At 47.4% G+C, this 13,249-nt stretch overlaps 1 protein-coding gene across 4 annotated transcripts in view; it reads left to right on the forward strand.

The window, feature by feature from the left end:
* LOC103006548 (solute carrier family 25 member 44) overlaps positions 1-13,249 on the forward strand; it is a 46,359-nt gene continuing 33,110 nt past the window's right edge. For 3 of the 4 annotated variants that reach the window (XM_057539425.1, XM_028163875.2, XM_057539594.1), the window contains exons 1-2: positions 1-143; positions 5,518-6,155. In XM_057539425.1, coding sequence (XP_057395408.1) covers positions 5,531-6,155 — 625 coding nt within the window. In that variant the 5' untranslated portion in view covers positions 1-143; positions 5,518-5,530. Of the gene's footprint in view, positions 144-1,570; positions 1,758-5,517; positions 6,156-13,249 lie in introns of all 4 variants that reach the window. The other variant, XM_057539434.1, reaches the window with a different exon arrangement.

Consider the following 13,249-nt stretch of genomic DNA (forward strand, 5'->3'; position numbering starts at 1 on the left):
TACCGGGAGCCCGGTCGAGATGGAGGAAGATGCGACCGGAGGCCATCAGTCGCCAGAAACAGAGGATAGAGTGGGAGCTGCGGTCTAGAGGTCCGCACTTGGAGTTCACCTCAGACGGGGCGGAACCGCCCTGATCTGAGAAGGTAAGAAACCACCGGCTTCGGGTGCCTGAGGACTAAGGTCTCCGAGGACCTGGACCTGTCAGGGAGGCAGCGGGTGTCTGCAGTGCCCGGCTGCAATTCAGTGGGAGCTCGCCACGCAGTTTGAGGTATGAGGGGCGACTCCAACGAGTCATCTCTTCTTGTCGGAGGAGCATGAGTTTCGCTGACAGCGAAAGAAGCATGGCGAGAGGCATGGCGAGGCGGCATCTCGGGGGCCAGGACAGAAGCAGCTTAAAGGGGGTGTCATGTGGAGTAGGTGAAGAGGATTGTCATGTGGTGTCTGTCATGAGGGATCACGTGGGCACCTATGGAAGACCGAAGGAAGGCTGGGTGGAAATCGCTTCATGCCCCAGAGGGGAGGTTGTCTTGAAGGGAGAGGTTGGAGGCATGCCCGGGAACTTCCCTAAGGAAATGCATATCCATTAGGACAGGTGGGCAAGCATGTAAATATATTCACATTCATGTGGTAGATAGCTCCCAGGATGCAAAGCCTTGATGCAGTTGCAGTAAGAAGTACAGAGGAACAGAAGGAGGAAGCAAAGATGTTGTTTCCAGCACAGAAGTGGGGACCAAACCCCATGGATGTCTTGTCAGGAGTTGTAGGTGGCTATTTGATTTGGGGGGGGGTTGTTGACTGAAAAGATTTGAATGAGTCTAGAAGTCATCACTGAGCCCAGTCCTGGTGACAAGTCAGGATGGAGTCAGAGGGCTCCTAACCTAGTCATAATGGTCCTGGACTCCTAGAGTAGTTGTTATCGTTGTTATAATACTGACAATTCTTAATATTTAAGGCAATACTTTCCAAACTCTGATATATGTATTAACCACCCAGAGATCTTGTGAACATGTTGGTTCTTATTCAGCAGGTCTATGGAGCATCCTGAAATTCTGTATTTCTAACAAGCTCCCAGATTATGCCCATGCTGCTGGTCTGTGCACCTCTCTGAGTAGCAAAGATTTAGAGCAGCACTGTGCAAGTAGAGCTTTCTGCAATGATAGAAGTGCTTTGCTGTTAACAAAGTGCTTTCACACATTAGCTCATGTGAGTTGCACCACAGTGACATAGCTATGGCAGGCTTTATTAGCCCCATTTCACAGATGAGGAAACTGAATTCCAAAGAAGTGACTTGGTTCCAATCCTACTAGTAGGTAATGGAAGTGGAATTCAGACTTGGATCTCCTGACTACTAGTGTTCTTTTCATCGAATGACCTTACATTCCAGGTGACATTGCCTTGTCCTGAACCAGAATCTTATCTCAGAACCTAGTGAACAGTCTGGTGTGGTTTTTCTGGTACAGGGAGAGGGGAAGTGGAGAGGAAGTATACCTACTTGGGCCAGTTTGTCCCTTTCCTCTGATGGGCTCAGCAGTGGGGGTTCTGCCTCTGACATCTCATTTGATGATTTCAGGACATCCTGGGTCATCTGTTGGGTCTCCGTATGAAGCACTTTAACCTTTGTGTCTAAGCTGTGTTAAAAGATGGGGGAAAATTCAGAATTGGAGCCATGCACACAAATAAGGATCTGGGAAGGAGCCATAAAGAAGCTGGGCTGATTGAATTGGAAGAAAGGAAGGCTGAAGGAAGTGAGCATACAGGTATCTGCATGGAGGATTTTCCAGAGGGTGAAACACAAGGAACTGGTTTTGATATTTCAGCGGGAAGTTTGGAGGTTAAATAACAAGGAGCAGGTTGAGATCCCAACTTTTAGGAGCAACCCACCTTTCAAAGGGATAGAGGGGTTGGGTTCAGTGCCTTCCCCTTCAACTGTAGAGGCTCAGCCCTCTGTGGCATGACCCTTAGTGGCTTCTTCTGTCACCATGGCAATGGTAGAAATTACCTGCTTTGGCTGTGGAGAGTCCTCCCTTCTTTCTGGGAATTTAAAATAGACTGGCACATGTGAGAGATGGAGGAAAGTGGGGAAATGGGGCGCTGGGTGCTGCTGTAGGATTTCTCATCAGGAGTTGTTGGCACTCTGTCATTCAGTTTGATAAGTTGAGACGGTGCCCACAAAACCAGGTCCTAGAACAGAGTCCTTCATGGCTCTGGCTCTCTGCCCTGCTCAGCACACAGTATCCATGAGCTGAGCAGGAGGCCTTGCTTGAGCCCTGCCGTATTTGTCCTATGATGACAACAGGCCTGCCCAGCCACTCAGCTCAGTCACTCCACAAGCACGCTGGGAAAGCAGAGGCAGCTCTTGGTTTCAATGGAACAAAGCCGAGAGAAATCCCTGGGCATCTGCTGCCAGGAGCTTATGCTTAACCCTTGGGTAACTGGCAGTCATGAGGGCATTAATTCTACCTCCCAAGGGTGGGAATGACCTGGCTTTATACTGAACAGAGTGATTTGTGCTGGAACTCCTCAACTCCCATGGAGTAGAGGGCATGATGGAGCAGAGGAGCAAACTTGGCTCATATCCTGCCTCCGCTAACCAGCTGTGTGACCTTGGGCCTGTTCCTTTTAACCTATTTGTTGTACCTCAATTTCCTCATTTAGCAGAAGTGTCTTAACTGTGTAGAGGTTAAGTTGTGAGGATTACTTGAGGTAATAGGTGTTCAGTAAATCCTAGTGTCTCTCTCTCTCTTCTCCTCCTCTCTCAGTGGAAATGGACTCATAACTTTGGGACCCTGGATGCCAAACACCCTGTTTGTCAGTGATACAGTGACCCCCTTCTCTTGAAGGGCCTTAAAGGAGAAGATTGCCGCACTGGACTTGATGGGTGTCCTGGGCTGAGGCTGGAGGAAGGGCCACTTTTGCCCACAGCAAGCAGCACATCAGTGATCCAGGGGTTCTCCTCCTAGAACCCCATCTCTAGCTCATTTCCCATGGCCTAGATTCTCTGTTCTGGTCAACCCAGTTGTTTCAAGCCATTGTTTCCTCCCTTTCACTGTCCACATGTATTCCTCCGTTCAAGCTGCTTTGTCCTCCTCCAGGAAGCCTGTCTTGGTTACATGTGCCTCACCCATGCCTCACCTTGAAGCTGAGGTTTTCCCTCAGCTCACGTGTACTCAGTTTGCACTGCACGTATCTTATACTTTAATGAAAGTGATGCAGTCCAGCTCAGGAAATTCCAAAAAGCTAACCTTGCTTCCCCACTGACGTATATGGTAAACCAAGAGCTACTTAGGCTGGTTGGGACCTTTGGTTGGGGAAGGTGGTTGAGGATGAACTCTGGTTATACACTTGACATGAGATTTGTCAAGGCATTGGTGCTGGGACTGCCGGTGTAGAACATTTCACCTCTCTAGAGTTGTCCTTTTGATGTGGCCACCTCCTTTCCCATCCCTTAAGGATTTCTCTCAGAGCTTAGGGAGCCCCTGATTTCCTGCTTCCTGGACTTTAACTTCCCACTTTCCCCTTCTGGCTGAAAATGTCCAGTATCCTACACAGGAGCACATTACATTGTCACTATGTGTATGTCCAATATATGACGTCCTCTCATTTGACATTTCTTTTTTTTAAAAATTATTTATTCATTTATTTAATTTTTGGCTGCATTGGGTCTTCACTGCTGCATGCCGGTTTTCTTTAGTTGCTGAGAGCGGGGACTACTCTTTGTTGCGGTGCACGGGCTTCTCATTGTGGTGGCTTCTCTTGTTGCAGAGCACGGGCTCTAGGCACATGGGCTTCAGTAGTTGTGGCACACGGACTTCAGTAGTTGTGGCTCGAGGGCTCTAGAGCACAGGCTCAGTAGTTGTGGCGCACGGGCTTAGTTGCTCTGCGGCACGTGGGATCTTCCCAGACCAGGGCTCGAACCCATGTCCCCTGCATTGGCAGGCGGATTCTTTCTTTCTTTCTTTTTTTTTTTTTAAATTAATTTATTTTATTTTATTTATTTTTGGCTATGTTGGGTCTTCGTTGCTGCATGCGGGCTTTCTCTAGTTGCGGCGAGCGGGGGCTACACTTCATTGCGGTGCGCGGGCTTCTCACTGTGGTGGCTTCTCTTGTTGTGGAGCACGGGCTCTAGGCGCGTGGGCTTCAGTAGTTGTGGCATGTGGGCTCAGTAGTTGTGGTGCACAGGCTCAGTAGTTGTGGCACACAGGCTTAGCTGCTCTGTGGCATGTGGGATCTTCCTGGACCAGGGCTCGAACCAGTGTCCCCTGCATTGGCAGGCGGATTCTTAACCACTGCGACACCAGGGAAGCCCCTCATTTGACATTTCTTAAGTTGAAAGCTCCTGATTTTATACAGTTATTACAGCTGTAAGCTTATTAGTTTTGTTTGAAACTTTAGTCAGTGGATACACTTAACATGAGGGCCACATGTACATTAATTTGCCCTGGTTTCTTTATCTCTGTGTCTTACATCCATTCCCCAGAGGGATACTGTGTCCCGTTGAAGAGACTGAGTTTCTCAAAGGCAGAGTCTCTATATCTTTTCTGTCACTTGAATCTCCCTTCATTACCTAGGGGCTGAGGTTATTATTTATATGCTTGGGGATGAAAGAGGCCAAGCATGTTCTCTACCCTGTAGTTAAGACTCTTCAGGGAAACTGCTTAGCTCTCAGGTGGTTCTCTTCTTTCTCTAGAGTGAGTTATCTAATAACCAAAGAGGACTCTGACCTTTGGCTTGTTCCTAAATTTCTAACTCCTGTCATTAGAAGGAAGGGAGGTGGGGGGGGGTGCCTGTGGAGTGAAAGCCCCACTTGCCTTCTTCCTCACACTTTCTTCTAATGCAGACTGGAGAAAGTGTAAGTGTAGTGAGTGTGGGTCAGGAGGAGCTCAGAGGGGCCAGCACGGGAAAACAGAAATAAAGTAAGGTGAGTCAGCTGGTAAATGGTGGTAAAAGAGGCACCCTGCTGAGGCTCAAAGGCCCAAGGCCGAAGGCCATGCCTCCTCAGTAGGCCCAGGAGCGTCAGAAATGGACCACTTCCCTTTAGCCTTTAGGAACCTCCAGAATGTCACTTAGTGACATCCCATTAGCCCACTTAAAGGCCAGGTGGTTGGTTTGCCCACAGCATCCTGAGCTGTCTGGGTGAGCTAGAGAATGAAAAGGAGAATGGGCCATGACACCAGGGCCTGGGCAGAGGCAGAGAGACCAGAATAGATGATCTGATAAGCTGGGGGTAGGGAGCTGAGGTGGGAGTGGGCCCACGGGAGTGAGGTGAGAGACAATTTTCAGAAGAGGGGTCCTGAATTGGGACAGACCGGTAAAGGAGAGAGAAGAGGGCACTATCCCGATCCATGAAGGAAGAATCAGGCAGGGGTTGGCAGAGCCAGACTGGGTGAAGTCTAAACTTTGGAGAAGTGAGTACCCCAGGAGCTGAAGCCTGAGAATGGGGTTTCAGAGCCCATCCAGGAGGGGAAAGTGCAAATTCTGATCTCCTTCACATTCCCTCCACCCTGCTCAAATCCCCAGGTCTCCAGGCACAATGGAGGACAAACGTAACATCCAGATCATCGAGTGGGAACACCTGGACAAGAAGAAGTTCTACGTGTTTGGTGTGGCAATGACAATGATGATCCGTGTCAGCGTCTACCCATTCACCCTCATCCGCACTCGCTTGCAGGTTCAGAAAGGCAAGAGCCTCTACCATGGGACCTTTGATGCCTTCATCAAGATCCTACGGGCAGATGGTGTGACTGGCCTCTACCGGGGGTTCCTGGTCAACACCTTCACCCTCATATCTGGCCAGTGCTATGTTACCACTTATGAGCTCACCCGGAAGTTTGTAGCTGACTACAGCCAGAGCAACACAGTCAAATCACTGGTGGCCGGTGGCTCGGCCTCTCTCGTGGCTCAGAGCATCACGGTGCCCATTGATGTGGTCTCCCAGCACCTGATGATGCAGCGCAAGGGTGAGAAAACGGGCCGCTTCCAAGTGCGAGGGACTCCAGAGGGACAAGGGGTAGTTGCCTTTGGCCAAACCAAGGACATCATCAGGCAGATCCTGCGGGCTGATGGACTTCGTGGCTTCTACCGGGGCTACGTGGCTTCGCTGCTTACTTACATCCCGAACAGTGCTGTCTGGTGGCCCTTCTACCACTTCTATGCAGGTAAGCAGGGACCAGGAGGGTGGGGGTGGAGGATGGTTACTAATGGACAGAGATGCTGTTGCTCTGTGCATGTTGGAGTGAGTGATTTAATGGGAGACTGGGCCATTCATACAGCAAACATTTGAATCCAGGAGGATTCAGAGATGAGTAAGACATGGTTCTTCCCTTCAAGGAGCTAATATTATAGTGGAGGGAATCAGACAAGTAAAGTATATGACTGTAGGACATAGAGTGGGTTCTCGATGCATCAGGATCAACTAAGGTTAGTGGAATATTGGCAGAGAATCTTAAGGTGGAGAGGGACAAAATCCATAGGATTTAAAGATGAAAGCAATGGGTAATAGTGAGCTTTTGAGTTGGATGCCTTTCCTTACTATTTTTTTTTTTTACATTTTTTTCTTAAATTAATTAATTTATTTTATTTATTTATTTTTGGCTGCGTTGGGTCTTCGTTGCTGCGCATGGGCCTTCTCTAGTTGCGGCGAGTGGGGGCTACTCTTCACTGCGGTGCGTGGGCTTTTCATTGCGGTGGCTTCTCTTGTTGCAGAGCACAGGCTCTAGGCATGCGGGCTTCAGTAGTTGTGGTGCACAAGCTTAGTTGCTCCGTGGCATGGGGGATCTTCCCGGACCAGGGCTCGAACCCATGTCCCCTGCATTGGCAGGCGGATTCTTAACCACTGTGCCACCAGGGAAGCCCCTACTTACTATTTTTAAATTAAGTTCAAGGGACTTCTCTGGTGGTCCAGTGGGTAAGACTCTGCACTCCCAATGCTAGAGGGCCTGGATTCAATCCCTGGTTGGGGAACTAGATCCCGCATGCGTGCCGCAACTAAGAGTCCACATGCCACAACTAAAGATCCTGCACACCGCAACAAAGATCCCTCATGCCGCAACTAAGACCCGGTGCAGCCAAAATAAATAAATAAATATTTAAATTAAGTTCAAGGTGTGATACAATCTTGAACCTCTCTACTCCTGTAATGTATTTTTGTTCACAAGGCATTACTTGTTAAGTATTTCCCAGAAATGGGATTTCTGGGTCAAAAGATAACATTTTTGAGGGCCTCAATAAACATACTGCCAGATTTCCTTCTGAAAGGGCAAAGCACATTGTCAAGAGCAGGACCTGTGTGTGCCTGCTACCCTGCGATATCCGTAGCTTTGGGTAACTACCAAACGCCAGTTAGGGCAGCCTGTGCTTGCAGCGTCCCAAATCCCTGCTGCTGGCTCCTAAGCCTTGGCAGTAGGCATTCTGTCCCATCCCACCTGGAACTTTTCTGACCAAATTTTGTAATGACTTCCTAACCTATAATCACCTTGTTTCTATGGCACTGTACTTTTCTGGGTCTTTTCTTTTTCTTTCCTTTTTTTAAAAAGATTTATTTATTATTTATTTATTTTATTTATCATTTTTGGCCGCGTTGGGTCTTAGTTGCGGCACGCGGGATCTTTTCCTTGAGGCACGCGGGCTCTTCATCGTGGCACGCAGGCTTCTCTAGGTGTGGCATGCGGGTTTTCTCTTCTCTAGCTGTGGTGCGCAGGCTCCAGGGCGCTTGGGCTCTGTAGTTTGTGGCACGCGGACTCTAGTTGAGGCATGCGAGCTCAGTAGTTGTGGCGTGGGCTTAGTTGCCCCGTGGCATGTGGGATCTTAGTTCCCTGACCAGGGATCGAACCTGTGTCCCCTGCATTGTAAGGTGGATTCTTTACGACTGGGCCACCAGGGAAGTCCCTCTTCTATTTTTCTAATGGTACTTTTTTTTTTTTGGTAGCTCTGTCTCTTCTTCTGTTTAACACAGTCTTTCATCTGGAGTATTTGGTAAAATTCAGTTACCTGGACTCCACCTCCACCCTTTGTATCAGATTCTTTGGGAATGGATGCTGGCAATCTTAATGTTAGAGAAACTTCCTAGGAAACGTGAGCATTTTCTCTGGGGTCTGTCCTCACCCCTCTCTCCTCATTTGATTTCATTTACAATTAGAGTTGTCCTTTTCTAATATGTCCAAAATTTCTATTTCTGTTCCCAAACTTACCTGTCCAGAGCTCTGGACAGACATCCTGACTGTTGGACCTTTTAACCTGGAGGCATGCACTTACATCTGAAATTTTTTTCAATTAACTATTTTTCTTTTTTTTTTTTAGAAATCTCCATTTTAATTTTAATTAATTAATTAATTAATTTATGGCTGTGTTGGGTCTTCGTTTCTGTGTGAGGGCTTTCTCTAGTTGCGGCAAGTGGGGGCCACTCTTCATCACGGTGCGCGGGCCTCTCACTATCACGGCCTCTCTTGTTGCGGAGCACAGGCTCCAGATGCGCAGGCTCAGTAGTTGTGGCTTACGGGCCCAGCCGCTCCGCGGCATGTGGGATCTTCCCAGACCAGGGCTCGAACCCGTGTCCCCTGCATTGGCAGGCGGATTCTCAACCACTGCGCCACCAGGGAAGCCCCAATTAACTATTTTTCATCCCAAGCTGGCTTTCTCTTCTGATTTACTTTCATGTGTCAGTGGCCATGTTATTCTCCAAATCACTGAGACTGAGGCCTTGGGCATAGTGCTTGGCCCCTTTTCCTTGTCCCCACATCTAGTCCTGGTGACCCTGGAATGTCTTGTCCAACTTTCTCTCCATTCCCACTGCCTTTCCTGGAAACCATGCTCTGTTCCTACCCTCTTGGACTGTTGCATCAGCCTTGTAGCTGTTCCAAGTCTCTTCCTTCCTATCTACACACAAGTCCCTAATGGATTAACTTTATTTATTTATTTTTAAAGATTTATTTATTTATTTACTTTTGGCTGCTTTGGGTCTTTGTTGCTCCGAATGGGCTTTCTCTTGTTGTGGTGAGCAGGGGCTACTCTTCATTGCGGTGTGCGGGCTTCTCATTGCGGTGGCTTGTCTTGTTGCAGGGCACGGGCTCTAGGCGCGAGGGCTTCAGTAGTTGTGGCTTGCGGGCTCTAGAGCACAGGCTCAGTAGTGTGGCGCACGGGCTTAAGTTGCTCCATGGCATGTGGGATCTTACCGGACCAGGGCTCGAACCCGTGTGCCCTGCATTGGCAGGTGTATTCTTAACCACTGTGCCACCAGGGAAGTCCCCCTAATGGATTAACTTTAAACTCTGGTTGTGATGTTCAGTGGCTCCCACTGCTTACTCAGTAAAATCCAAACTCTTCAGCCTGGCTTCACCTTCCCTTTTCGGTGAAACATCCTGCTGTTTCCCTATGTATAGTCTATGCTGCAGCCAGGCCAGTTCACGTACCATTCCTCCACCGTGCATCATCTCTCCCACCTCTGCTGTGTTCATGTCTCTCTGCTAGATGCCTTCCAGGTCCACTTACCCTGGTGAAATCATGACTCATTGCCTCCTCTCCCATCCTCTCCATGTAGCTCTCAAGTCAGAAATGGTCTTTCCCTCCTTTCAACCCCTATGACATTGCTTCAGTCTTTCTTAAGGCAGTTAGAACATTTGCCTTGATGTTATTTGTATGTGCCTATCTCTTCTATTATTTGCACAGGTTCTTCTTTTTTCTTAACGCTTTTTTTCCCCCAGCTTTATTTTGATATAATTGACTGGAAAGTTTCTTGGAAGTGGGTGGAAGCTGACAGTTACTGAATACCCACTGTGTGCCACACTCTGTGACACTGTGTGTCTCAGGGTCTGGTGAATTGTAAGTGCTCAGTAAATATTTGTTGAGAGAGTAGACTGGTTTTTGTCACTCCATATTGCTTAAAATCTACCAATGCTGCCTTATGGGTATTTACAATAAAATCTGATGCTTCTCACGGTCAATACAGGTCTATGTGATCTGGTCCCTGTCTGCTTCTCCAGCCCCATCTTGTGCTCCTCTCCCCTTACTCACTCTGGTCCATTCTCACTGCCCTTTTCTCAGTTCCTGAGACATACCAAGCTCTGTTCTCACCTCAAGGCCTTTGCAGATACTGTTCTTTCTGCCTGGAATACCCTTTCCCCTGTTGTTTGTGTGTCTGGGTCCTTCTCATGCTTCAAGCCTCAACGTACATGCCATCTTTGCAAAGAAGACTTCTTTTTTTAAAATTAATTAATTAATTAATTTGTAAATTTTTGGCTGCGTTGGGTCTTTGTTGCTGCGCGCGGGCTTTCTCTAGTTGCGGTGAGCGGGGGCTACTCTTCGCTGCGGTGTGCGGGCTTCTCATTGCGGTGGCTTATCATGTTGTGGAGCACGGGCTCTAGGTGCACAGGCTTCAGTAGTTGTGGCACACAGGCTTCAGTAGTTGTGGCTCGCAGGCACTAGAGCACAGGCTCAGTAGCTGTGGCGCACGGGCTTCGTTGCTCTGTGACATGTGGAATCTTCCCAGACCAGGGATCGAACCCGTGTCCCCTGCACTGGCAGGTGGATTCTTAACCACTGCACCACCAGGGAAGTCCCAAGAAGACTTCTTTACCCAGTTGGAAAGAGGGCTTTTCCTGTTTTCTTTTTTTAATTTATTTATTTTAAAATTTTATTTATTTATTTATTTTGGCTGTGTTGGGTCTTCAGTGCTGCGTGCAGGCTTTTCTCTGGTTGCGGCGAGGGGGGTTACTTTTCATTGTGGTGCTCGGGCTTCTCATTGTGGTGGCTTCTCTGGTTGTGGAGTACAGGCTCTAGGCACGTGGGCTTCAGTAGCTGTGGCACGTGGGCTCAGTAGTTCTGGCTCATGGGCTCTAGAGCACAGGCTCAGTAGTAGTGGCGCATGCGCTTAGTTGCTCCGCGGCATGTGGGATCTTGCCAGACCAGGGCTTGAACCCGTGTCCCCTGCACTGGCAGGTGGATTCTTAACCACTGCGCCACCAGGGAAGCCCTGTTTTCATTTGTAGCACCTTATTTTCCTTAATAGCACTTGTCATAATTTGCAATTATTTTATCCCCAATTTCCACCCAGCTCCTTAATTAGACTGTAAGTTCCATGAAGGCATTTTCCTGTTCATTTCTCTGTTTTATGTCTAGTGCTTTCACGGTGCCTGGCATATAGTAAGCATTAAATAAATACTTATATTATTTGTCCAAAGTCATTTAGCCAGGAAGGACTTTAACCAAGTCAACCTGGGTTTATCTTCTGCCTTGCAGATAATAGATGCCCAATAAATGCTTGTTGAATGAATAATGGAGAAGGAAAGCCATGGGGCTCTTTCCTCCACCCTCTTGCCTTTGTTTTTTCATCCTCTTCCTAAACCCCAGAAAAATGGCATGTGTGCATGATTAGAATTGGAATCTGAATCCCACTGCAGCTTGCAGGTCTGGACACCAGTGCAGACAGATCCAAGGAGGCTGGCAGTGCCAGTCCAGATGCTGCCTTCCAGTGGCTGTAAAATGTTTTCTTCTCAGGAGCAACAAGACACCCTTGAGGCGGAGCCAGTTCACTTTGTTTCTTTCTGTATGCTGACCCTGGGGAAGAAAGTGATTAGAAATCCAGGGGAGAGGTGGTTCTGGTAGGGCTTAAGGAATTCTGTCATGCCTTCGGACTTGGAAGCCCTCTCTTCTGTCCTGCCAACCTCCACCCTCCTACTTGTTTCCTAATCTTTAGTTGCCTGGCCGTAAATTACCAAAACTAGGAGCATGGGAAAAAAAAAAAAAATTATTTTTTTAAATCGAAGTATAGTTGATGTATAATAGTTTATAAATTACAGGTGTACAATATAGTGATTCACAATTTTTAAATGTTATACTCCATTTATAGTTATTACAAAATGTTTGCTATATTCCCTGTGCTGTATAATATATCCTTGTAGCTTGTTTGTACCTCTTAATCCCCTACCCCTATATTGCTCCTCCCCCCAAGAAAAAATTCGTAAAGGTATTATGGTGACTGAATTGTACAGAGAAAACTGAGAGGGAATCTTGGAGATGATAAATCTATTTTATATCCAGTCGCATTCAGAGTAAAAGCCAAAGTCCATGCAATGGCTTCAGGGCCCTACCTCTTAGACCTCATCTACTGTTCTTTCCCTCATTCATTTGGCTGCAGGCATACTGGCCTTGCTGCCAAAGACCTCAGGCCTGCTCATGCCTCAGGGCCTTTGCATAGGATGTTACCTCTGCTTGGAAAGTTCTCCCCACAGATCGATAAGGCTTATACTATCCTTTAGGGCTTTGCTTAAACTTCACCTTCTACCCTTTCTGCCCCTGGCATTCCTTATCTTCCTTTCCTGCTTTATTTTTTTCTATAATTAGCACACATCATGTCTGACATAGCTGTATATTTTGCTTTTGATTTATTTATTGTCTGTTTTCCCCTACTAGAATGTAAGTTTCATAAGGGCAGGGATTTGAGGCTCTTTTATTCACTGTTGTATCTTTAGAACCCAAGGTGACTGGCTTATGGTAATCACTCAATAAATCTTTGTTGAATAAATGAACGAACTCTTGTCTCTTACCTCCAGAGAGGGAAAAGCAAAATAATTTAATTGCAGGTGAACTTCCTAGTGACACTGGGATTGGGTGAATCTGGGTATTATTCCATCTTCTTCATCAGCATTTTGAAAAATGAATTTTCCTTTCTTTTTTTTTTTTAAATTAATTAATTTATTTATTTTTGGCTGTGTTGGGTCTTTGTTGCTACTCGTGGGCTTTCTCTAGTTGCGGTGAGTGGGGGCTACTCTTCCTTGTGGTGCGCTGGCTTCTCATCACGGTGGCTTCCCTTGTTGCGGAGCACGGGCTCTAGGCACGTGGGCTTCAGCAGTTGTGGCGCGCGGGCTCAGTAGTTGTGGTTTGCGGACTCTAGAGCTCAGGCTCAGTAGTTGTGGCGCACTGGCTTATTTGCTCCACCGCATGTGGGATCTTCCCGGTCCAGGGCTCGAACCCGTGTCCCTTGTATTGGCAGGCAGATTCTTAACCACTGCGCCACCAGGGAAGTCCAATTTTCCTTTCTTGATATAGGCTGAAGAAAAGTTTTCACTGTAGGCTATGATTTTCTCTTTTAATTGTAATTGTTTTTATTTTTTAAAACATTCACATGGTTCAAAATTCAAAAGGTAGGAAAGGGTATGCAGTGAAAACACTCCTCACCTACCACAGTCACCCAGCTTCCTTCCTTAAAGACAATCAGTGTTACCAATTTTTAATGTATCTTACCAGTTATCCAGCGCAC

Source organism: Balaenoptera acutorostrata, chromosome 1 (genome assembly GCF_949987535.1).
Source record: "Balaenoptera acutorostrata chromosome 1, mBalAcu1.1, whole genome shotgun sequence".
Taxonomy (NCBI): Eukaryota; Metazoa; Chordata; class Mammalia; order Artiodactyla; family Balaenopteridae; genus Balaenoptera; species Balaenoptera acutorostrata.